At 35.0% G+C, this 26,206-nt stretch overlaps 2 protein-coding genes across 3 annotated transcripts in view; both read right to left on the bottom strand.

Moving 5' to 3' along the window:
* Positions 1–26,206, bottom strand: part of LOC134843821 (early endosome antigen 1-like) — an 84,895-nt gene that overhangs the window by 25,209 nt on the left and 33,480 nt on the right. The gene's annotated exons all lie outside the window — the stretch shown is intronic.
* Positions 8,193–25,673, bottom strand: LOC134844414 (uncharacterized). Of its 2 annotated transcripts, none has more exons than XM_063861076.1 (6): positions 25,262–25,673; positions 13,067–15,088; positions 12,071–12,226; positions 9,694–10,143; positions 9,000–9,483; positions 8,193–8,924 (listed from the first exon to the last, which is right to left on the bottom strand). In XM_063861076.1, the coding sequence occupies exons 1-6, from the start codon at positions 25,280–25,282 to the stop codon at positions 8,407–8,409; spliced, it is 3,651 nt and encodes a 1,216-aa protein (XP_063717146.1). In that variant the 5' UTR covers positions 25,283–25,673; the 3' UTR covers positions 8,193–8,406. The 2 variants fall into 2 exon arrangements, with proteins under 2 accessions (XP_063717146.1, XP_063717147.1); XM_063861077.1 differs by having other exon boundaries at positions 8,193–8,921.

Here is a 26,206-nt window from a genome sequence, read left to right as displayed (position 1 = left end):
CATAAAAATGAACAAAAAATACTAATATTAGATTGTCGAAAAGAATTTATGATTCTATCAACAAAAATTTTTACGTAAGTCTCTATCAAAAAATTTTGAAATTCAAATGAAAACATTCGTTTAGCATTAAATTTTCTCAGCTTTACGTTTAAAATGTTCCAATTATTACAACTACTGTTTGATACAGATTTCTTCCCCCAATTTCTTTATAGGAATCCATTTTATTTCATTTGTTTTGCGCGTTCGTTTAGTTTCACAGATACTCTTATGGATACCTCTACTTTGCCTTTAAAACTTTACAAGGAGCTTACAAAGTCCGTTTTGCAGGAACTAAGACGCCAAAAGCAGACAGACAAAGCTCCTAAAAAGCCGAAAACTTTCAGTTTACAAAAAAAAAGACTCAAACTGGAATCAAGCTCCCGGACTGTTTTTTTTATTAGCCCTCGGCCTTCTTAGTGCAAGACCAACCGCGGGGGAGTCCCGGGCTTTGTCGTCCAGCATGGCTGTTAGAGCAACTTAGAAAAAGTTGAACAATTAAAAAAAATCTGCCTAAAGGAAATAATTTGACCGTCCGGGATCTGTGTTTTTTTTTGCAAGCCTGATTTTTGTGCTTTGTTGGACTATCGCCCGTCTGTAAATACAATCAACAGACGGGCGATAGTCCAACAAAGCACAAAAATCAGGCTTGCAAAAAAAAACACAGATCCCGGTCGGATCCGAACCACAAACTTTAGCCGTTTCAAGATGGTGTGTTACCTCTACTCCAGATACGCCAGGTGGTTGATTGAATTTGAACTTATACTAAAAGTATATGAGTGAGACCAGGCTCCAGGAGGCGAGTCCTTATTTCCGGGGAAAAAATATACTACGCGATTGCAAGACCCATACTTATCGCAAAGATAAAAGATTAAAAATTGAAAAAGCAGTTGTTTTTTTCCTCTAACTATTTCGGTTTTTCAAATTTCGGCTACGAAAACAGTCAGTTGCTTAGTAATAAGCTTTTTGCTTCTTATACCACTTCCATCTCGTCTGGTCGTTTCTCGGTCTATCGAAATCCAGTGACAAGAGCAGGAACATACGCAAATTTAATCTTCTCTGAGAAATATTAAGCCAAAAAATATGTTCTGAAAAAATTTCACCAGAAGATTTCAGAATGATTTTGATATAAATGTTTCAACCCAGATACCCACAGTTTAAGGTAGTCATGAAATTTTGATAGGATGTTGCAAAATCAATGAGATGTCACTTAAGACATCATGTATTCCATTTCAACAGCGATAAAGGAGAACAAATATAAAAACGCGACCACAATTAATGCGAACACAATTAATTGTAAATAAATTCAGATTTCAGTTTGAAACCTTCACTGACTTCTTTAGCTAAAAGTTATTTTATTCAGAAAAACTGCTCTAAGATGGGCACAGTCAGAATAAAGATTAACTCAGGCTCTGGAAAACAAATATACAAAAAATTTGTTTCAAGTTGTGCAACAAAGTAGAAAACTTATCATTGAATGAGCACCAATGTGATCAAGCGCAGAAGGTAATTCAACCTGTTGAAGCGACGCTGAGAATTTTAAATTTATTTCTTTTTTTTATGGAACTGATTGGCTATACCACTTATCCAGAAAAACAACTTTATAGATTAAAGCAAAAACTGAAATTTCGAACTCTTATAGTTCACTTATCTTGAATCTCATGATACATTTTAAGGGAATATATACGAAAAAAGAAAACAAATTTCAGACTTGAAAAATGTTTTTTGTTTTAATTGCTTTGTTTCAATTAAAACAATTTTTTTGCGCTTTGTGGTGATGTACGATTATGGGTGTACGCTTTATGATTCAATAATTTAAAAAATATATATCTCAATGCTTTTACCAAAACAATTAGTCGCAATCAATTAAAATAAGTATCTCTGATTATAAGCATAAGGTTGTCTATAGATTATTTAGGCTCAATTAAAACTTCTTTAATGATATTCATATTCTTTTAAATTAGAGTATTCTAAAGTGCTCTACTCTCTTAGCCAGTTTTTGTTTTTCCGCGTTAAAATTTTTTGTTAGTCATTTTATCCTTCTAGTGGTGTCGAGTGATTTGCTGAAATCTTGTTTGGAAATAAAAACGCTTGTCATTTTCATGTTCTCGTTTTAAAACTTTTGAGAGCTATTTCAGCAGTTCGCATACGTGTACACCCTTGATTGTGTAAATTCCCTGCCTTTTACTTTTTGTCCTAACTTGTGATTTTTGAGGCGAAACGCAAAACAATAACTTTTTTGTGGTACTTCAGATTTCTTTAAGCGGTTTATTGGCAACTCCGTAAACTAAAACACCATATAAACATATTGGTCGTATGAACTGCAGTAAACTCTAATGTTTCATTATATTGGTTGAAGTTAGATTTTGATCCAAAATTAATCGGAAGTATTCAACATTTAAGTTCAATCGTGTTTTGGTACCCGGTTTAGTTTTTAATTTTTTTACCCCATTCATAATCATTATAAGTTTTTAAATAGCTTGTTGTAAGTTTTTTATATTCCATCCATTCTGATATTAGTTCCAAATCTATTTTAAGTTCTGTAATTTCTCCAAAATACTAGTGTCATCGGCAAAATGACATTCATTGTGCTGTGGTATTTTGGGAACAACATAGCTATATACCCCACAATAGCTATGTTGTTCCCAAAATGGTTTCTATTGCTGAGATATGATTTCAGTTAACTAAAAGGAACGCATCTCAGCCCGTAAAAGTGACATTTGTGAAAAGAGTGTTATGATCAAAAGTATCGGCAGCTTTAGATAGATATAAGAGTGTGCATTGCGCCAACTTCCTTTTGCTTTCAATAGGACCCTCTATGGTTTCCACGATAGCATCAATGGTATAACGTTTGTTGTGAAATCCAAACTGTATTGCTGAAGACGGCGAACTTATTTTAAAAATGATTATTCTTTTCGATAACAGTTTCTCGAAAATGTTTCCCATAACAGCAACTAAAGAAATAGGTCTATAATTGCATGGAAGTGACTTGTCTCGTTGGAAAATAGAGGCTACTTGAAGTGTTTTAAGACTACTGCGATAAACTGCTTCGCTAATTATGTGGTCGAATATACTGGTCAAATGAAGTGTTATAAAAGGACTATTTTTTGATCAGGTGTTTTGACATACCCAAGTCGTCTTTACAATTTTTGTGGGTCAATTGCTTTATTGGGTCATTAACTTCCTGTTCATCATTTTGTGACAGGAAGAACGAATTAGTAGTTGCAATAATTTATGAAAAATCACTTTTTTTGAAATCCAGAACAACTCTGGGCCGATTGTGACAAAACAGCTGTTCAATTCTTGTGCAGCTAAATGATTTTCTTCGGTTTTTGAACTGTTCTGTTTTATTATCGCTTTTAACTTCTTTCAAATGACCATAAAAATTTTTTTCTTGAGTTTTCCAATTCCTTCAAGGACTAGGCGGTTATAAAAGTCTTTTTTATTTTCCGATGCCATTTTATTTTTTACTTTGACAGTTCGCTCTTTCATTCATGATTTGCCCTTAAGGTACCCTGATTTTGACATATTTTCAGTATTGTGCGTTTTTTAGTTCTCGCATTTTTGATAACATTCGATTTCCAGCTTTTTTATTTTCCTTTCCTTTTGGACAACGGTAACATTGCATCCAGAGTGTTTTGTACTTGCTGCTGCAGAATCTCAACCTTTTCATCGGTACCAATTTCACTATCTTCGAATTCAATTTCGACTACTTTAATTTGTAAAAATCAGTTGAACTCAATTTTGAATTCTTGCTTATGTAGTTTTCCATAAATTCTGCCGTAAAAGTCTTCCTTTTTACATTTTTCTATAAGGCCAAAGTCAACTTGCGTGTTAAATAATTTTAGTGAAACATCGAAAAATTGCAAAGGCTAAAACTAGGGTTGTTCGAACAACTCGTGGGCTTTCACTTATCCAGATATCAGATTAAAAATCAAGCAGTTGCAATTTTGCAATGAGTTGTTTGCTATCTTGTGTCACAACTGATACATCTATGTTAAAGTTAAATTTTTTTTAATGTCAATTATCAAATTAAACATATGGGTCAATAATATTTTCTTCCCCAGAAAGAATTGCTTCTCCTCCACCCCTACCTTTGGTTTTGTTACATGTAGCAATGTGCTTGAAACATTTTGGCAAAATTGTTGAGATAAGATATGTCCCTAAGCCAACTTTATGTTAGAAAAACAAAGAAAAATATTAAGGCTGTTACACATTGTCATCTTTTTTGGTCATTCAAAAGCAATTCACTTTTGAAAAACTTTCGACAAACCGGCTTCAAATTCGATGAGTCTGTGCACTGCTGATTTCCTTGGTTACCGATCGTTTAGCAGACCAATCTTTTAGCATATAAGTAAAAATGTGTCTTTTAGCAGAGCAAAACTTAATAAAGCCATGCATGATTGATTTACAGACTCAAAAATACACTCAATCGTGGGTCACGCTTCCCCGATTAACAATATTATTTGTCAACAAAACTATCAACTTCGAAAACAAGTCTAAATTAGCAGCACAACAACCATTTAAGTGCACAATAACCTTCGTGCCGAAAGGAAAAGCAGCGAGCAAGCTGTCGCTAATTGCCAATACCGCGTTTGAATTTTGTTTTGACTTGCTAATTGTTCTAAAAACCGGTCTCCTAAAATCCCTATCACCATTTTTCTTTCACGCCACTTAAAACGTGCTCAACTATGACAATATAATCATAATCAGATGAGAAAATAACATGATAATCAGATGGATGCTGCAGATTATTTTAAATTCATAAAATCAACTGAAAAAGATAAACACACCCCTTATCTTTGAAAATAAGAAAATTTTATTTCTCTATTACGCAATGCATTTGTAAACGCAGGAAAAAAACTGACTTAGAAACTCTCATTCATGAGTTTTAAAACGACAGAGCACCAGTCGAAAACCATTAAACCAAAAAATCATCAGCGAAAGACATTTAAATTCAAAGTTCGATGGTTATGAAAAAAAACATAGTCAGCAGACAGTTAGATAAGAGTCAATGAACGCAAGTAAACAGAAACATAGCCAATCGAAGATTGGAAAACAGTAATGAACGCAAGTAAACAAAAAAAACACTTAGTTGAAGAAATCTCTTTCGAATTTCAAAGAAAGAAAAATAGATGCCCTTTGAGCTCTTTCAATTCCTAGAACGATTTATGAGTGGCGCTTTTTTGATAACATTAACCCAACTTGAGAAAACTGGATCAACATGTAAAATTTTTATTCCGCTGGAAATCTAAAAACTAAATTCCATTTTCGATACCAGATATCGCTCACGAATTTGCACGTTCGTATTTGGAGAGTGCTATTTACGTCACTTTCAGCAGATGAACTTCAATTGAACCCAAAAAGTGCATATAAACCTCAGACTTTTTCGTGAAAAAAAAACAAAGAAAAAATTAGCAAGACCTATCTAATAGTCTTCACTACGTTCATTACTTTTAAAAAATCTGACTTACTTTTTTTTGAAAAATCTGAACTTTCGAATTTCAAAATAAAGATGGCCTTAAAGCTCTTCGGATTTTTAGAAAAAGAACGCTGCAAAATGACTGACTGACACAACTTTAGAATTACCAGAAGAAAATTTACGAATTTCACAAAACGGCCTTAAAACTTTTGAATTTCTAGAAAAACCTAATTTTGACACTTATCTTATAAAATTAACCCAATTTGGGAAAACTGTATCAATAAGTAAAGTTTTTATTCCGCTGGTAAAACTGACATTTGAATTCCACTTTCGAAACTAGAAATCAATGATGTTTGCGACCTTTACGCTTTTAATGCTTGATAGTGGAATTTGACTTCCTTTAAACAAAAAATGAACAAAATTCAAAAGAAGTCAAAAAGAAGTATAAAAGGAATCAAACCGCAAAACAGTAAGTTTGAGCTTGAACAAACTTTTCCTCAAAACGAAAAAAAATTATCACCACCTATATAAGAGTCTGAACTACGTTCATCGACTCTTAACCAGGCAAATAAATCAAAAACATAGTGAACAGACAGTTGGAAAAAAGTCAATGAAAGGAAGAAAACTGAAAAAAACTTCCGAACATCAAATTTAAAAACATATATGCCATTAATGCTCGTTGAATCAAAAAGAATTATGACCGGCATTTATTGATAAAAATAACCCAATTTGAGAACACTAGATCAATGCGTACACTTTTCATTCCGCTGGGAAAACTGAAATTTACTGTCCGTTTTCGAAACTAAAGTTATCATGTTTTTGGCTACCATTACTATTTTGCTGTTCGATAGAGGAATTTGTCTTCGTTTATTTCAGTAGATGCAATGAGCTTTAAAAAATCAACAGTCAAACCGCGGAAAATCAAGTTTGAGCGTCAGTTAATTTCTCAATTTTTCTTAGAAAGAATTAAACAAACAAAAAATCATCGAGACCTATGTGAAAGTCTTCACTGCGTTCTTTGAATCTTAATACAATATTTGAAGGGATTAAATCGAAAATTTGGAAAAACATTCACAGCAGGCAAAAACTGATTTGATTAGTCGAAAACATAAAGCAAATGAAAAACAATTCTGGTCTGGATACGAATCCCATAACTTTCGAATCACGAGCAGATGTTTTACCATTTCACCAATTAGTCAGTCTTTTGGACTTATTCTATGTTTCAAAATAAAACAAGCCCTTTTTCTAAATCAGGAAAGATTTGTAACAAGGATAGCCGGTTACTGCGCAGTGCAAATGGCTCAGTATGTTCCGACCAGTCTTAATTTTTTTTTTCAAATTAGTGTAGTTTTTTTTGTGTGCTGTCATAGTAAGATCTGAACTAAAAAAAGTAGAAATTAGTTATAGTCAACAGTCACAGACCAATTGGGAAACAGTTTCTGCAGAAAAATTACTAGAAAAACAAAAAAAGTGTACAAAAATTTTTTGATTCCCAAAATGCCGAAACGAAATCTCAAAAACTAACTTTACTCGAGTGAAAATAAGCTTTTACGGCTTAAATTAAGTTCAAAAGAGCTATTGCAAGCCTGCAAAGCTTATTTTAACAAAACTTATTAGCTTGAAAATTGACCAAAATCAAAAAAATTGAAACCCTTTTTTCTCGACACTGAGAAAATGCCATGCGAATTACGACTGAAAGTGCTGCAATACGATATTTCATTCGACACATTCCAATGTTTATTTAAGGTACCTGATTTTGCGTGGAAACCAAAAAGAAAAAAAACTAAGAGACAACTGTACACAAGAAGGCGATGTTTTCAAACAAAGGTGTGTTAAAACAGTGTTTAAAAATACTTGTTCATTTTCAATGTTTTTATTGACGTTTTTTTATCAACTTTACTGCCTCGTTTTGCTTGATCTACACCTCTTTTAACTTGGATTCACAACTTTCTAAAAATACTCAAAACAACAGGTGTTATGAAAATCGATGGGCTGACCTTTCCTTTAAACTAAAGGCCCTTGTTCTGAAATACTCGATTACAAAGTTCCTCCACATTTTTCAAACGCCCGGAACAAAAAGAATCACAGGAAACTTGATCACCCCGAAAACAAGACACTTGATCTCGTATGTGTATGTGCAAAAAAATGTCCATTTTTTTCGTTTTTGTGCGAAATAAAAGAGGCCTCTCAAGCCTGAAATTATTTAATACAAAATCTCTTCATTCTAAAAAAGTCTAAATATTAAAAATTGTAGAACAATTATCTCTAAATTTGTCAAGATTCGATTTGTAAGTGTCAGCTTAGTTTTCGCGACTGAGATTTTTTTCTTCAAGAATCGATTGACACACGACCAAATGAGGTTGAAAACATTTTATCACTCGACTTTCTGACTTTTTTCTGTGCTACCTGATACATACTTCCTTGGAAATATGCGCCCAATTACAACTTTCCTACTTACTTTGGTCGCAAAAACGCTATATTGAATATGATCAGCAACTTGTAACTATTAAAACAGAAGAAGGTCACAATTTGATTTGAGTTTTCGATAAAAATATATTTCATTTCAGGAAAGAACTGTAATAATGTTGGAAACAGGAGAAGCCAAATATCCGGCTACAACTCAAAAAAAATCAAAAAGGATAAAATCCTTTAAAAATAAGCATCTAAAAGTTTTGAAAAAAAAAAACTATATTTGCTGATCTTTGCTCCTCATTAACCTTCAACAAAACGTGTGGATTTACAGATAAATTAAGACAAAACAATTAACTATAGAATTAGAATTAATTTTATAGTTCCTGCGAAATTATTGGCAAAATCAAAAATCATCAGCTTTTAAGCAACTTTTTAGGAAAAAAAATCGGCGTCATCAACTGTTTCAATTCGGATTATTTGCATCCATCGTGTACTATTAGTAGCAGACGACTTTTGACGATGCCAGAGATTAGGCATTAACTATTCATCTCTATGGAAACAACATTGGAAAAATCACCTTTCCGTCCAAAAGTATCAACACCTCTAATTACAAACGAGATAACGCCTGGCGTCAGGTTAGTTAGCATACATTGCATAGGTAATACTAAGGCTTTAATTGTTTCTACCAGTAACCAAGTTCGATTACCATTAGAGCTGTTGTAAGCAAATAATTCGTATTTATCTATCTTGTAGTTGCTAAGCTTCTGGGAAGCACTGGCGAAGCTCCATGTCAAGTTTGCCCCTTCGTTATGCTTCTTCCCTGCATTCGTTTTCTCCGCTTTTAATTCCAGCTTGGGTGGAATTGCGTAGCTATTTGCACTTTGGTTTCTGGACACTTTCTCTCTGTTTTGGGTTACTGGTGCGGAGGGAAAAACCTGACCGTTTGGTTGAGACTGAGATTTCGTGGAACTGCGGGGAAGTAATGGCTTCTGTCGAATGGAATTATTCCCTGCACTCTGATTTCGTTGCGACCCCGGAGATAAGTCGGACGCTGCTTTGAAACATAACACTGAAATACTTGATAAACCTTAATTTAAAATCAAATAGTTCTGAAAAATGTTCAACATACCATTCTGACCACTGTGACGTGGAGCACGATGTTGATTGTATTGCACCTGGTTTTGCTGCACGTAATTCTGATACATTTGCGCATGTTGCAGTGCCTGGCTATTCCCATTCGAGACATTTTGAGAACTTACAGGCCTCATTTCATCTTCATCGTCCGACAGAATCACGACTCCGTTCAGATCTCGTGGAGCTTCTATCTGACTATTCAGAAGCTGATTCTTCTGTCTTTGTTCAGGCGTCTGCGTTAAATTGAGCCCATTTTGTGTGCCGTTCGACAAATAATTACGAACAACTTCTTTGGCAATGCTTGAGGAGTTCTGCGACAGACTAGCTGCTTGTGACTGTTGAAGACTGTCTGGTTTGGGTTGATAATTTGGTAGCACATTATTTGTAGCAATTGACTTAGTTTTTGGAACAATTTGGTATTTCGGAGTCCCGTCAACCTTGACACTTTCCTCTAGTTTTCCATTTGAAATTTGGGAACTCTGAAGAAACCAAGGAGCCAGATTAGTACCAAACAGTGAAAATATTCTATTGTTAACAAAAGTTTTACAATGTGATTCTTTATCAGATAATGTTGTAGCCTGATCAATGCAGCTACTTTGCGAAAAAATTATTTCCTGCAACACTTTTCTTCTTGTTTTGACAAAGATCAATATCTAAATCGGCAATATTAATATCAATAACAAACGAACCGCTGAACTTGAATTTCTCTTAGCACTGACCCCCAGGAAACTCATGTTTCCTCTAGGTGCAATTGGCATTTGAGTCATTGGCCCGGGGTACTTTGCCAAGCTCTTAGAGCCCGGGGGTCGCCCTCGTGGCTTCTTTCCATTTGAAGCCTCGGATACATTGGTTTGAGAAACCAAACTAGGTGTGTTGAAGACCGGTCTACCAGTCCCCGGGGTTGATATACGGGGATTTGTATCCATTGAAGGCTTTGTTGTCGGTAGTAAGGTATGGTCAAACGGGGTTGGCATCAACAATCCAGCCGGTGATATAGGTGCGGATGACCGTGAAGGTAAATGGGCAGCACTAGTTGAGGTAAAATTGGAGTGCTGTGCAACAGATGACAAGATTTGGCCTCCACCATACGTTGATTGTGGATTGGTTGTCCCGTTTGCTATACCGGCGATCAAATGCTCCTGAAAGATTTATTGAGAATTTTGGGACTTTCCCATAATAGCCCCCCTCCCCTCTCCAGTAAATAAATTAGAAAAACCAACACACAGGCGAAGTTGCACTTCGCATACACAAGCAAAAATATGACCGATAACGCTACTGGGAAAAACTGAATGAGTAAAGCTTTGAGTCTAAAAAAATTCTTAATTGACGCACGCCAATTATGAGTCTACATAATTGCTAAGTGACGCAAGCCAATTGTGACGCATTGGCAGTACCAGTTAATTTGAAAAGGTTCGAATCCCTAATTTTGTAGCGGGTCTCATTTCCACCTTTACGCTACAGATCAATGATACCTTGAAGCTAAAGTGCTTTTTGTATTATAATAATCTGTGTTAATATCCTTAGCATTGGCTGTATTTAATAGCTGGTTATTGATCTTATGCACATACTGCAATAAAAGAACACTTTCAAAATGAACAGTAATATTTGCGACTTACGTTAGAAAAAAAATAGAGTTCACACTATCACACAAGCTTTGCTTGTGTAAAAATACATTGAAATACCATTTGCATGTTTATTTGTTCATATATTACTCATTAAAAATCTATTCAGATCTTATTTAAGTACTTTCAAAATAATCTTTTGTATGAATGCACTTTAGGATGAACGCAAAACGATTGTTTTGCAGTCAAATAAAACTGACTGTGGGCCACAACTTTTTTGCTGCTAGCCTGGGCGGTCTATATTATGGGAAAAACCAAGAACTTTAATTTAATTTTCAGGTTGAATTCTAGTTATTTTAGAAGTCAAAAACAAAAACAAAATAAAAAGGCAATATTCTATGAACGAAAGACACTAGATGAAAAAAGTTATTTTGAAACAATATCGAAAAAACTACATTTAGCAAAATTTTCATACGTTTGTCTCGAATGAAATTCAATTTGAGAAAAAACATGGTTCGGAACACAGTCGCAAGCATCAAATTGGCACTCACAAAAACACTAAGTGGTAAATAAACCGACAACACTATGGTAGACGCCCGTTTAGCTGAAAACAATTTTGTTGTCTAGAAATTTTGACCAAAAACTTTTGAAGTAAGTTTTATGCGGCACCCTCTTCTCAAGCACAAAACCAGTAGAAGAAGTTTGCGATCGTAAAACCGCACCATAAAAGGCCACTAAGCCCATATAACAAAATCTCAAACCATTCAAGTCGAATAAAACTTTTAAAAGAAAAACAAACTGCACAAAATCAGAGCAGGTAGATTACAGGAGTGAATAAAAAAACCTTCAATTCTAGCAATATTGTATTGTTAACACAGAGCGAAGCAGCTGCGCTTTGCTCACACTAGCGAGAACGCAACAAAAAGCAGCTCTATAAACTGCATTAAGAAAAAGTAGATATAAGCCTCAACTTAGTAAAAATTCGGCTACATCTCGGATTTGATCTGCGACCTGGAGATTAAGAGCCTCACACAATTACCACTCAGCATTTAATAAATTTCAAACAATAACCACTAACAAAGCAATGAACAGATACTATGAAATTTCCAATGCTACAGATCGTGATTATAGCAAAAGTGCCACCAGATAAGTGATTACTTTTAATGAACACTTATTTGCGAGTTAGGTTAGAAAAAAAGGCTCGTACGAATAGACTAACGCTCGCAAGCTTCCTAGTGTAAAATCGGAAGTCTAAGCTGCAGGAAAAAAAGGTTGAAAAAATTGGCTCGTGTTCATAAGCGAACTCTTTTAGAATCTTTGCCGTCACAAGCATTCAAGTTACCTTCACGCTAAATGGGCGTAATAATCAGAAGCTGGAACTTGATATATTGATAAGGTATGCGAGTAGTCTAGCAGAAGATCCCGGGAACAAGTTTAATAACGTTAAAACTGTGTAGTACCCGGCTGCAATACCCTTCATTATCGCAAGGGTTAAAACACTTACCATAGAAATTAATCTCGAAACCAGATCCCGATCTTCGAGCTGAATTAGTTTCAGATCGCTAAAGGCCTGCTGGGTATTTTCCGCCATCTCAAACCCTCTGTTGAGCCAATTATGACGATACTGACGCATTGCGAATTGAATAACTGGTATGGCGCTCTAAAACAAAAGAACATAGCCAACAGATGATTCTACAAGCCAACAAGTCTAAAGAAACAAGGAAACGGAAGTTTTCAAAAAAAAAAATTTAAAGTGTTAAAGAATTTCAGATAAAAAATACATCACCTAAAATTCTCTGAATTTCCATAGTTCTTCATTATTGGCACCTTGATGACTAAAATTCATTTTTGAAACTAAAAATCGTCCACTGTTTTCGTGACCTTCACACTTTTGCTGTTTGATAGTGGAGTCTGCTTTTCTTTTTACCAAAATAAATAATTTTGAAAAAAAATCAAGTCAAACCGCGAAAAATTAAGTTTGAGCTTGAACAAAACTTGAAGAATTTTTGTGATAAAAAATATCAAATTTAGCACGAGCTACATAATCACTTGGAGAGTTAATGTTGTGAAAAACATCGGTAATTACTGTTTCGTTCCAGGCCTTTCAGAAGAAGGTGCTATGAGTTCTGTGAGTTTTTCAACGCGATTCTACATACCTATACCTCAATGAAATTTCGTAGGATGTAAAAGTGATGTGACATTAAAACCCTTTCAACCTCACTTCGTACTTCAAAAATTTCTCAAGAAGAAATGATGGGAACTTTTTGCTAAAAACGGTCAAAAATTTCTCTTCATATACAGGCGAAACTGTCGAAATTGTCCTAACGATAATATTTTTTGCACAACTGTGATCAAAATATTTGGTGCTACTTTCACAGCAAACGACTACTTATTCAGTTTTCTGGCATCATTTAATGCTTCTCTCTCCCTTTTTTTTAACACTAATGCTTTCACGCTATCAATGAGGCAAAGTATCAAGAATACCAATAGTTTTACTCACATTCGTTTCATTTTGACTCGTACCAGAGCTGTCTTGTACTGTATTTACGTTACCCTCTGAACTGGTAGTAACAACCTGTCCACTAGTAGGATCATTAGAATTGGTCGACAGAACATCTCCAGTTGTTGCCATACTCGCAGTTATTGCAACTGTATCTTGGCCAGCAGAAGCAGAGCATTGATGTGCCGATACATCTGTTTGCATAGGTGGTACAAAAGAGTGGCTGGCTGAATTTGCACAGCTTGTAGAAATTGCATGCGATCTCTGAATATCACTAAAATCCATCGGTTCCTCTTTAACTAAGGCAGTATTTACCGCTGCGGTTGGTTTTATGACTGATCCGTTATCTGAGGGGATGTTACCTCTTGAGGTATCTGTCAGTGTATTAACATCACCTCGAGACAGATTTTGACTTCTTGCTAACACGGGTGGTTGACGAGTGGTAGTAATACTAGCTTGCGTAGAGACTGGTTCTTCAGGAGCCCAAATAGCAAATGGGTTTATGGCTGAAAGATCACGACGCGGATCCGCCAGCTCGTTCTGCGCTTCCTCGGACAAGTCAGACACATAAGAAACAGATCGATGACTGAACGGCACAGTTACGTTAGGATACGGAGGCTGAGATCGGTTTGATGTGCTCTCAAAACTAGAAGCAACTTGATCTACAGCCTTTGCATAATTAGCTGAGATGTTGAGGCGACTTTCGCCTGATTCTTGACGCGTTACTTCCGATATTTCGGCTACAGTTACTGGAGGAGATTCAAAATTGGTTGCGACCTGGTCTACTGCTTTGCAGAAATTTGCGGCAATTTCTCGATGCCTCTCAACCGAATCTTTTCGAGCTTCTGGTCGTTTCGCTTCGGATATGGGAGGAGGTTCAAAATTCGATGCGACATGATCCACGGCTTTCGCATAATTCTCTGCAATGTCACGGCGCCGCTCTTCCATCATAGAGGCAACGTTTCCCACAGCTTGTTCATAATTACGAAAAGTATCGCTTCTGTTTTCATTTTCAGTTAAAATCTCACCTCCTGTATGACTTTCAGATGACGGTTCTGAAACTGCATTCGCAAAAATTAATGGAGATGTGGTAGGCTGATGTAAATTATGCGAGAACAAAACAGGACGCCCGCCAACAGTATCATTCGCAACCTCTACATTACCTGCTTCAGATTCTGTAGAAACTACGGAATCTTCGGTACTTTCTGCGTCATTTAAGGCAAGTTCCTGTGGTGTATTTTTCGAAACGACAGAATCTGATTCTGAAGATATGATAGATTCCTCGTTTTCTTTTAGAAGCACCGTTCGCTGAGCATCCATGTCCAAAACCATCGGAGAATTAACATTTGATTGACAAATGATTGCAGCTTTCTCCGATTCTTTCTGAGGCTCAGCTCCCAAACAGTTTGATAGCTCGCCTCTCGCAGCATCGGTTTGACAGAGATTTAGAACATTTGCTTCTGTTTCTGTTGATACCAATGATTCGTTTTCAATAGGGTTTCCAATATCTTCAGAATCAGTCATAACGGTGCTTGCAATAGCATTTGGATTTACTATATCATGTGTATTGTTTCCAATCTCTGGATTACCCGCTTCAGACTCCGTAGAAACAGTAGATTCTTCAACAATTCGTGAATGTTTACTGATAGTTGCATCCAGTATCTTCTGTGAAACGACAGTCTCTGATTCCGATGACACCGTAGACTCTTCAGTTTCTGATATCGATGTGGATTCAGGTTCTGTTTTAACAGCAACACCCCAATTAACTTTGCCTTCTTTGGTGAGCCCTTTGGGTCTATTAATTTTGATCGGTACGATACGTTTCTGTTTTTCTTTCAAATTTTCTTTAACATTCTCTTCCTTTAGTTTCTTCTTTGGCGGAGAGCCGTCGTCGTTCGCGCTGTGGACCGGATCACTTTCCAATGAAGCAAATATGCCCGAAGATGACGCCGAAGATGAGCCATGTTCTTCATTGGCCATTTCCACTCCGTCGAAATTTGCCTTCGTTCCTTTCAAAAATACCTGAAAGCATACGCCCTATCAATATTACTCCTGTAAACATTTCACGAGAATAATTCACACAGACGCGAAGCTGCGCTTCGCAAACACTAGCGAGAACACGACCAGAAAGCCGCTCTATTAAGTGACATAAGAAAAAGAAGAAATAAGCCTCGAATTAGCAAAAACTCGGCTTCGTGTCGGATTCGAATCTCCGGTCTAGCAAATTTGAGTCTGACGCACTAACCACTCAGCCACGGATGCTTAAAATCCCCAAAAACTAGCCACCAGTTACGAAGCTACATATGCTAATAAATTGCCAAATCGATTCGGCAAAAGTAACACCAAATACAAAAAGACACCATTTTGCATGTAATAAATTGCAAAGCATAAAGCCACATTATGTATAAATTATGTATTTTAAAAAAGTCTTCGATTATTGTTAGGTTGTTAGAAACAAATAGCTTTTTTCTGCTCATTTAATGAATTAAAAATGCATCAACTGAGTTAACTTATTACTATTCGAATGTCAAAGCACATTCTATCAATAAGCTGTAAAGGTGCCCCAAAAATGACACAAATATTTGCGACTTAGGTTGAAAAAAAAGAAAGTTCGTTCTAATAAATACACTTTGCTTCGCAAGTGTAAATATGATAAATTGAAAATCAGTAAGATGGGGAAATTCTTCTTCAATGAGGGCAAAACTTCGATAAGAAATAAGGGTTTATTTAACACACCCTGGTTCTTATGACAAATATCACCCCTTCTATAAAGGAATATATCGATAGCTTAGCAAACAAGACTTCTCGTATACAGTCGAAGCCCTGAAGGTTGCGATTCCATTTGAATATCTTAAATTAATTTTGAATACTAAAAAGCTAATGAAATAAGATTTTGGAAATTTTCACACACGCTATTTAAAGTACCACGCGATTTATTTAGCGTCTAGCTAAGTATTAATAAGACCAAAAAAAACTAATTTCTGAGCCGGATTAAATCGACGCTTACGCGTTACCACGAACTATATTCGCAACAGAAAGATAAATTTTTTAAAATTTGAGCTCAGTGCACTAGTAGCTTTAGATGTTCAAAAAATATTTCTTCAGAAACAGTTGATTAAAAAATCGGTTAGAACAAATAAGGTAGCAGGACAACTGACCATATTCCAATTTAGCCTATTCCATTTTAACATATGCCATTCTACCCTGCTTACCAATTTACCCTCAGCCAAATTACCTTACACATAAATTAAGACGGAATGACAACAACAGAATAGTGATCATCGCAGTCGCTCCAACGTAATGCGAGCTTCCCTACAGAGGGTAGAACTCTATACAAAAATTGGAGCCGGTTATGCCCGCGAATCGCGCCCATCGGCGATCTGAAACCGAAATAGCCAGCTAAATTATCTCTGGCCAATTGAACTATTTATGCAGCACAGGGTAAATTGGCATAGAGTATTTGGCATATGGTAGATTGGAATATAGGATAGATTAGTAGGGTAGAATGGCATATGTAAACTAGAATCGAATAGACTGTATAGAACCAAAAAAGCACTACAAGCATTGTATTTCGACACTCTGTAACAATAACATTGTGAAATCTCTTTGATGCTTCACTTGAAATTTAGAGCCCAATTTTCACAACAAAATCTTGAAATAGGCTTCGTGTAAAAAAAACATTTATATCCGTTTGCTCTGTAGATAGCACAAAATTATACGATCAGTACAAAAGTATTTAAAAAAACGAAAACAAAGATCTGGATTTATGTCGTGCTTACTTCTATTTTTTAGCTGTTTCTTTTCAGCCTTAAAGAGGATTGAAATTAAATTAGGTAATAATTAATGCAATAAACCAAACAATACAATTTGCAAAATATTGGCAAGAAAATTTGTACCAGCAAGCATGCTGTAAAAAAATCGAAAAAAAATATACAAATCAATTTTCTCAAACTCTGCCGCTTCGAAGGCAAATATATTACCATCCTGAACCCTGAAGGCCAAAAACATTTACAAATACTTAAAAAATAAAGTCCAGGCAGCAAAAATAGGTGCTTTAATAGAGTAGATATAACTCAAATCAAAAACTGTGCATTAAAATAAGCGCCTTTGGTCGAAAAAAGATAAATCGCTTCACAACACAAGAACCGGCCAAGTATGATGGAAATGAAAATGCAAATTGTTGTTCATCCTCTAATAACGCATAATAAGACCAATAGCTTGCCTCAAGTCAACTTGGAAAAACTTCTAAGCCGGATTAAGTCCCGGCCTCCGCTATGCCTGAAACGAAAACAAATAAACAGGGCATATGAATTATTTTAAATTGATCAAACTGGCAACTGTCAAACCCACCATCAATTTGAAACAAACATTAAATTTTTTTTTTAAATTTCAAGCTCAGGATATCAACATCTTTCAGACGCCACAGACAAAATCATAGCCTGTATTGCAATTGATCACTAAACTTTATGCATATAATGTTATGAAATTTAACACAAAAATGAGCTACCTAAGTAATGTGCACTCGTAATATAACGCAAGCACTTGCTCGTAATAAACATGCCAAATAGAATTTTTTCTGAAAAATAGAACCAACAAAATTTATGTATTTAAACTTCATTCAAAAACGTCAAGAAAAATAAAAACTGATGCATCGAGTCTCCGAATTCTCTGGAAGCGGAAGATTATTTACATCACCACATTTACATCACCAGGTGGGATAATGAACAGTCTAGCTTTGATTATAACCCGACAGCATGATAAAAATAAGAGAACATGACAACAGTCTGCCCAAATCCCAAGAGAACCGCTATTAAAATAAAGAATAATTTTTGTTAAAAAAACTGCCATTAAATAAGTACTGGATAAGAATTTTGTTTCAAACAACTAATATTTTCTGAGTCGAAAACGAAAACAAAAACATTTATTTCTCAAATTAGTCCATTATCAAAACTTGAAACTTAGTTACCTAAAATAGTGTCAACCAGAACGGAAAGTGACTGTAATAAAAATTGTTTACGAAAATTAAAGTTCGAGTATTAAAGTTCTGCAATTTTTTTTGGTTAACAAGTTCCAAAAACGGCCAAAATAGAGTGTTTGTTGGCCAATTTGGGAGTGAAGAAAATCAATTTTGTTGGCCGAAAGAAACATCGCCTCAAGAAAATCCTAGATCCGCCCCTGATGGTGACATTACTGAGACACGAAACCATGGTAAAACCTACCATTATCGCCATTCATATACGGGTTCGATAATTCAGGCTAATCCTACGAGTAATATCCTATGAAAAGTATTAGTCATCTAAAACCCGATATCGATTCTATTCTTACCTAATCCAACGACGTTAAATTATAACTTGATTGTTACTTGAATTCAAGATTTCATAGCCAATTTAGAAATTCCATTCAGGGAATACAAAATAAAAAAGTCGACAGTAAATAGATTTCAACCTTACGACAATTGCATTTAAAAATAACAGAAATACGAGGCCTAACAAATACCTTCATCACTGACATTTAAAAAACGAGTATAAAGATTCGCTGGATCAGATACAGCTGCGAAAAGAAACTTAACATCACTTGCAAACAAATGCTGTAAAAAAATTGAGCAATCAAGTTTAAAAACTTTGAACTTTCGTAACACAAACGACCTGAACAATCAATTATTGCCATTCAAGCGAGACAAAAAGTTGAGTAAGCCCGTCCAAACAAGCCGAACGTTTTAAGCTGAAAAAAAAAACAAATGTTCTATGTTAGTCAGGCTAGTAAACTTACAAACCACCGATAAAAACAACAAAAACATTCAATAACAATGAAAATAGCTTACAGCTCAAAAACAATCCTTGACGGGGCAACTAAGCCGGTAAAATGTGAGCAGAGAAACGAAAATCCCACAATTCAATTTTCCTGGGCTATCATACGTACCGGAAAAAAACTAAGTCCGGCAGGGACTTAAACCCGTGATCTTAGGTGCACAGGCAAACGCGTTACCACTAAACTAAGTGAAAAGTGTAACTTGATTTATTATGCAGCTTCAACTTCTTAAAAACTCACCAGAAAAGTGTTTACCGGAAAAAAGTTATTCTCACTTTCACGACACTTGCTCTCGCAAATGTAAATAAATGGCGACAAACTACATCTAGAAAAAAATTTCATATCTCAAATTATCTTGAATAAAATTAATTGTAATAAGCCTATGTCGAGAAGGACAATTCTCGGTCTTAAGAACAAAACTTGCAAAACGGCCATTGCGCCAATATAATGATCTCATAATAACCTATCATGGAAAAGAAAAATTGTAACTTAAAAGTTTATAAATTCCCCTTTAATCTGAAAATAGAAAAGTTTTGCCCTTCATATGACGCATTATGAGACCGCTAAAGAGGCAAAAGGCTCCAAAACCTTGTCAGCCGAAATTTTTTTAATGCTGCAATGAAATTGTGAAATTGTCAATGCTACAGATCGTGATTATAGCAAGTGTAATCAAATGAGCATTTTTAGATGCAAGTTAGGTTGAAACTCTCAAGGCCCTACAAGTTTTCCATTCACTACCTGATATAGTGGTGCAACGACATAAGGTATGCCTTTGTTTCTTTGTTCCATGAAATGCTTTTGAAAATTCCATATTTCCTGTTTAGATCCATCAAAAAACATGGTTTGTTAAGCTCTGTATTCTTATAAGTATTCGAGAACACACACAAAACAAGCTTAAAATTTAATTTCGACTTAAACTGCGCTCATAACCAACGGACAATTGGAAAAGAGTCACTGAGCGCAAGGAAACGAAAAAAAAACTGACTTTATTTGGAAAAAACTTCCCTACTTTCCTAATTTCAAAAATATAAAATGATTGACAGCTATTTTAATTTCAGCAACAAATTATGATTGACTTTTTTTCGATAAACTAACTCAATTTGAGAAAACTGGATCAAGTGGAAAATTATTTATCCAGCTGCTAAATCTGAAAAATAAAATCCTTTTTCGAAAATAAAAATCAATCAGGTTTTTCGCGACCTTTACCCTTCTTTTTACAAAGAAAAAGAATTTAGTTTATGAAGTAACCAAAAATCACAACTCTAGAAATCAAAATTGACAAAGAACAAAACTTCGGACTTTTTCATCTAAAAAACGCACGACCAAAATGAGAGTCTCAATAACATGTATTGAATCATAAAAAAATAGACAAGAAAATATAAAATAAGTTGCTATTTGTACAAACAAAATAGAAATTTCTAGAAAAATAGAATTTGAAAGCAACGGGTTTCCACAGGTATCTCGCAAGCGTAAAACACATCGGCACATAACCCGTAGTTTTAACCAAAAGAGAAAAAATGATACACGAGTATCCAAATGAAAATACCTTATCTCACTATTTATACACTGAGCGAAAAAATCAAAGTTGAAATCGGCGGAGCACTTTTCAATCAGGAGCAAAAACCTTCAATATGATATCGCTCTCGATGCCCTACGAACTTCCCATGAATTATCTGATATCGTGGTGAGACAACCCAAGCTAGGCCTTTGTTGCTTCTCAATCCAAGAAACGCTACTAAAATTCCCTAGTTATTGTCAATATCCATGAAAACATACTGTTTGTTAAGCTCTAGGCTCTTATATGTATCCCATAAAACACACGCAAAAAAGAATCATCTCGACAAAGACAAAAATTTTCTGTAGCTGGCTCAATATTTCCAATTAAACCATTAAAAAGAAGCTTGAAATTAATTTTCGACTTAAATGCAAACATAGCCAAGAGACAGCTAGAAAAAAGACAAGAAACCTAAGAAAACAAAAAAAACTGACCTGTCATGTAAAAAACATCCGAAGTCGAATTTCGAAAAAAAAATACAGAGGCGAAGCGGAGCTTCGTTCGTACCACTTGCGATACAGCAGAAAAATAAAAACAAAATCAGAAAGAAACTGAAAAAAATTCATGATCATTGACTCGCTTCTAAAAAAGCTCATCTAGTGGCATTGTTGTTATAATCACAATCTGTAGCCTTGACTTTTTCATAGCAGCATTTAAAGTTTTTCGGCTGAAAGTTTTGGAGCATTTTGCCTCGTTAGCAGTGTCATGATGCGTCATTTGTGTCTTTTTCATCATGAAACTGCTAAAGAGACAAAATGCTCCAAAACTTTCCTCCGAAAAACTTTAAATGCTGCTTTGAATTTGTCAAGGCTACAGATCGTGATTATAGCAAAAGTGCCACTAGATGAGCACTTTTAGAAGCGAGTTAGGTTTTAACTCTCGATGCACTACAAGTTTCCATGAATTATCTGATTTAGTGGTACAACGACCCCAGCTAGGCCTTCGTTTCTTCTCATTCCATGAAATGCTACTGAAAATTCAATATTTCTTGTCCAGATCTATCAAAGTACATGGTTTTTTAAGCTCTAGGTTCTTATAGGTATGCAAGAACACATACACACACACACAAAAGAATCATCTCGAGTTAGACAGACAGTTAGAAAAGTGTCAATGAACGCGAAGAAACAAAACACTGACTTAATTTGAAAAACTTCACTTTCGAATTTCAAAAATATAAAAAGATGCAAAACGCTTTTTTAATTCAAGAAAAAAATTACGAATGACTTTTTTTCGATTAACCAGCTCAATTTGAGATAACTTGATTAATTGGTAAATTATTTGTCCAGCTGCTAAATCTGAAAATTAAAGTCCTTTTTGGAAAGTAGAAATCGATCATTTCCATTTTGCTGTTTGGTAATGGATTTTACCTTCTTTTAACAAAGAAAATGAACTAAAAATATGAAGTAACCAAAAGTCAAATTTCTAGACACCAACTTTGAGCTGGAACAAAATTTCGGACTTTTTCATCTAACAAAAACTCATGATCTATTAAGAGTCTCAATTACATTTATTGAACCTTATAAAAAATTACATAAAAATATACAATGAGTTGATATCTGTACAACCAATCTATAAAAATTTCAAGAGAAGGGGTATTTGAAGGCGACATGTTTTTACAGGTATCTCGCAAGCGTAAAAAAAATCGGTAAATAACCCGTAATTTCAACGGAAAGACAAAAAAACGATAAACATTATCCAAATGAAACAAAAAAATTATCTCATTACTTATACAAAGAGCAAAAAATCAAAAATGTTGACTACGGCTGAGCACTTTTCAATCAGTAGTGAACACCTTCAATATGATACTACTCTCGATGCCGTACGAACTTCCAATGAATTATCTGATATCGCGATGAAACTACCCAAGCTAGGCCTTTGTTTCTTCTAATTCCATGAAGCGCTGCTGAAATTCCCTATTTCTTGTCCATATCTATCAAAACATACAGTGTGTTAAGATCTAGGCTCTTATACGTATCCCAGAAAACACACACAAAAAATTGCTATGTCGGCGTGGACACAAATTTTAGGTAAATGGCTCAACATTTCCTTGTAAACCATAAAAAAAGCTCGAAAAAAAAATCTTCGACTAAAATGCGAACATAGCCAAACTACAGTTGGAAAAGAGTCAAGAAACCTATGGAAACAAAAGAAAAACCGACCTGTCATCTAGAAAACTTTGAAACTCGAATTTCAAAAGAATTATACAGAGGCGAAGCGGAGCTTCAGACCACTTGCGATACAGCACAAAAACAAAAAAAAATGAAAAACGTTGAAGAAAGCAAGAACTAAAAATTTGATAATTCAAACAGTTAATTTCATTAAAGCTCAAGAACTCATCTTGTAATTGAAATTAATATAAAGCAAGCAATTTATTTTAAAAAAAAACATCCGGCAAGTAAGCCGACAAAAGTTGAGACGAAATCCATGAAGCCGACAAATTAATCAATTTACTTCGGAAAAACATTCCCAGTAATCAACATTGCACCCAGGAGTTAAGCATGTCAGCAGGCATGAGCATTTCAGCAATTGATTCATCTGATTTTGTTAGACTAGTTGTTAACCCGAAAAAAGTCAACATTCTGATTTCAAAACGCTTGCTAATCGCAAGCGTAATAAATGGATTGAAAGCTTTTTTAATTTCAGCAAAAAAAACTATGTTTGTTTTTTTTTCTCAAAAAAGCTACTTAATTTCAGATAAATGGAACAGATAAATTATTAATTTAGCTGGTGAATCTGAAAATTAAAACCCTTTTTCGAAAGTCCATCAGTTTTTCTTGACCTTTACCCTTTTCCTGTTCGATAGTGGATTTTGCGTTCCTTTTAGGAAAAGAAATGAAATTATAAAGAAATCAAAAATCAAACCGCTAGAAATCAAACTTTAGCATGAACAAATCTTCGGACTTTTCATGTAAAAAAATCTAGACCTATATAAGAGTCTCAACTACTTTCCTTGAAACTTGAACAAATTTTGAAAAGAAAACAAATTAAAAGTTGATATTTATGCAAGCAAGATTTTAAAAAAACTTCTGTAGAATGGGCATTTAAAAGCAACCGCTATTTACAGGTAGCTCTCAAGAGTTAAAAAAAATCGGCAAACCCTTCAACCGAAAAACAAAAAACGATCCAAATAAACAATTTTTCTCACTATTTAAACAATGGGCGAAACTCCAAACACGTTGAAGCCGGCTGAGCACTTCTTAATCAGGCAGGAGTAAAAAAAACTTCAATCTTAAATCACTCTCGATGCCGTACGAGTTTTCCATAAATTATCTGATATCGTCGTGAAACGACCCAGGCTAGGCCTTTGTTTCTACTCATTCCATGAAATGCTGCTTAAATTCCCTTTTTCTTGTCCCTATCCATCAAAACATACTGTTTATTAAGATCTAGGCTTTTTTACGTATCCCAGAAAACACACACAAAAAAGCAAAAGAATCTTTACGGGCACAATTTTTCCGTAACTTGCTCAACATTTCCATCTAAACCATAAAAAAAGAACCAGCTGAAATTTTATTTCCGATTAAAACTGCGAACATAGCCAAAAGACAGTTAGAAAAGAGTCAAGAAACCTAAGCAAACAAAAGAAGAACTGACCTGTCATTGAAAAAACTTCCAAACTCGAATTTCAAAAAAAATACAGAGGCGAAGCGGTGCTTCGTACCACTTGCGATACAGCGCAAAAACTAAAAACAAAATAAAAAGAAAGAAAATGACAAATGTTGAAAAAACAAGGCACAAATGAAGCATCATGAGACTGCTAATGAGGGAAAATGCTCCAAAACTTTCAGCCGAAAAACTTTAAATGCTGCTTTGAAATTGTCAAGGCTACAGATCGTAATTATAGCAAAAACTCCACCAAATGAGCACTTTTAGAAGTGAATTAGGTTGAAACTCTCGTTTCCCCACAAGTTTTCCATGAAGAACCTGATTTAGTGGTACAACGACCCCGGCTAGGCCTTTGTTTCTTCTCATTTCATTTTGAGAATTTGTCCAGATCCACCAAAAAATACTGCTTGTTAAGCTGTGGGTTCTTATAGTTATGCGAGAACACACACACATAACATACACACATACACACACACACAAACAAACACACACACACACACACACACAAAGAATCAGCTCGGCTTACACAAAAAAAATTAAATGACTGGCTCAATATTTCAATTTAAGACTTAACCTTAAAAAAACAGTAGGACACACAATTAATTTCTCAAAATAAACAAGCTTAACATTTAATTTCGGCTAAAATTGCTAACCTAGCCAACAGTCAGTTAGAAAAGAGCGAATGAACGCAAGAAGCAAAAGAAAAAGTGACTTGTTATTTGAAAAAAATCCCAGCTTTCGAATTTCAAAAAATATGTAAATGGATTTGAAACATTTCTACTTTCAGCAAATCATCAAGCCGCACAAATTATCCAACAAACAATTATTGAATTGTTTTTCTGGTATTCTAACCCGATACCTGTGCAGTAGAAAACATGAGGGACGCCTGCACGCCAACTGGGCAAAAACTATAGTCTAATTGGCTTCCACGTAAGTTAAATGAATTAAATATTTATTTGAGACGTTTAGTTAGCAAGAACGAGATAATAGTTGTATTCCTCTATCAGAAAGAAGGTTTCGATAAAACTCCGCTGGGATTCGAACCAACGGCCGCTGGAGCGACAGGCTTTAAACACATATTATAAGGATCCGGCCTATCCATGATGACATTTAAACCAAAATGAAAAAATAATTCTTCCATAAGCTGCATTATACTTTATTCAAATCTGAAAACAGGATAACACTTCGTTTAATTCAGTGAATACGTAAGAATCAAATTTACTCACCTGGCCGGATTCCAAGTTCATTATCTAAAAATCTAATAAGTAATAAATGTGAACAAATTTTATTTCAACAGACGTTCTAAGGGAATACAGAAATTCAGTTTATTATTTTATATTTGTTTGCTAAGCCCATACATTCAGTTTGTCTACAATGCCATTTAATACAATGTGATGGCAATGCCGTAAAATACTAGCTATTTCCAACCACGGAGTATATGCAGAATGCGTACTAAAATACAAATCCGTCTATTATATACCAACAACGGTTTACCCTTGTAGAAACAGTGTAATATGGTGAATAAAAACTGTGCAGATTCGCATATACCACCGACTGAATAGTAGCTTCATGTGAAGTAAATCCGCAAAGCAAACAAATCTGACGTCAGAGTTCAATTTCTAACCAATCAAAAATAAGTATCTAAAATAAGACATTGTAAAAAAATCACCTACGCACGTTTTCACGTTGAAAACATGAGGAACTAGCAAGCGAGCAAAATGTAGAACTAAAAAATAGAGCAGATAATGATACAGTTACTGTTTTAGTATGCCTGTAGATGAGGCTGTCCTATTTTTTCCTTAAAGCATATATATGTGGAATTTTAAACACAGCGGCGAAGCTGAGCTTCGCACCACTTGCGATACAAAACAAAAAAAAACCCTTAAACTAAAAAAAATCGAAAAAACAAGATCTATCAAGATTAACTATTAAGTCACACTCACCCTCAAAACACAAACACGCATCAATTTCTTTGTTTTCAAATGCAACAATAATGCGATAAAATTTAGGCCGAAACGTATTAAACCGAAAAAAAACTTGGAAAAAAGCCCGGAAAAAAATTATGTAAAAAAAGATATTAGGTCCCCTTGCCCTCAAAACACACTAACATTTTCGCTTGACGAAAGACGCAACATGAGGCACTTGAGCCGATTTTGTTAAGGCGGAAACCT

This window comes from Symsagittifera roscoffensis, chromosome 4 (assembly GCF_963678635.1).
Source record: "Symsagittifera roscoffensis chromosome 4, txSymRosc1.1, whole genome shotgun sequence".
NCBI lineage: Eukaryota > Metazoa > Xenacoelomorpha > Acoela > Convolutidae > Symsagittifera > Symsagittifera roscoffensis.
Note: the sequence above shows the minus strand (reverse complement) of the source record. Positions and strands in the feature narration are given on the sequence as shown.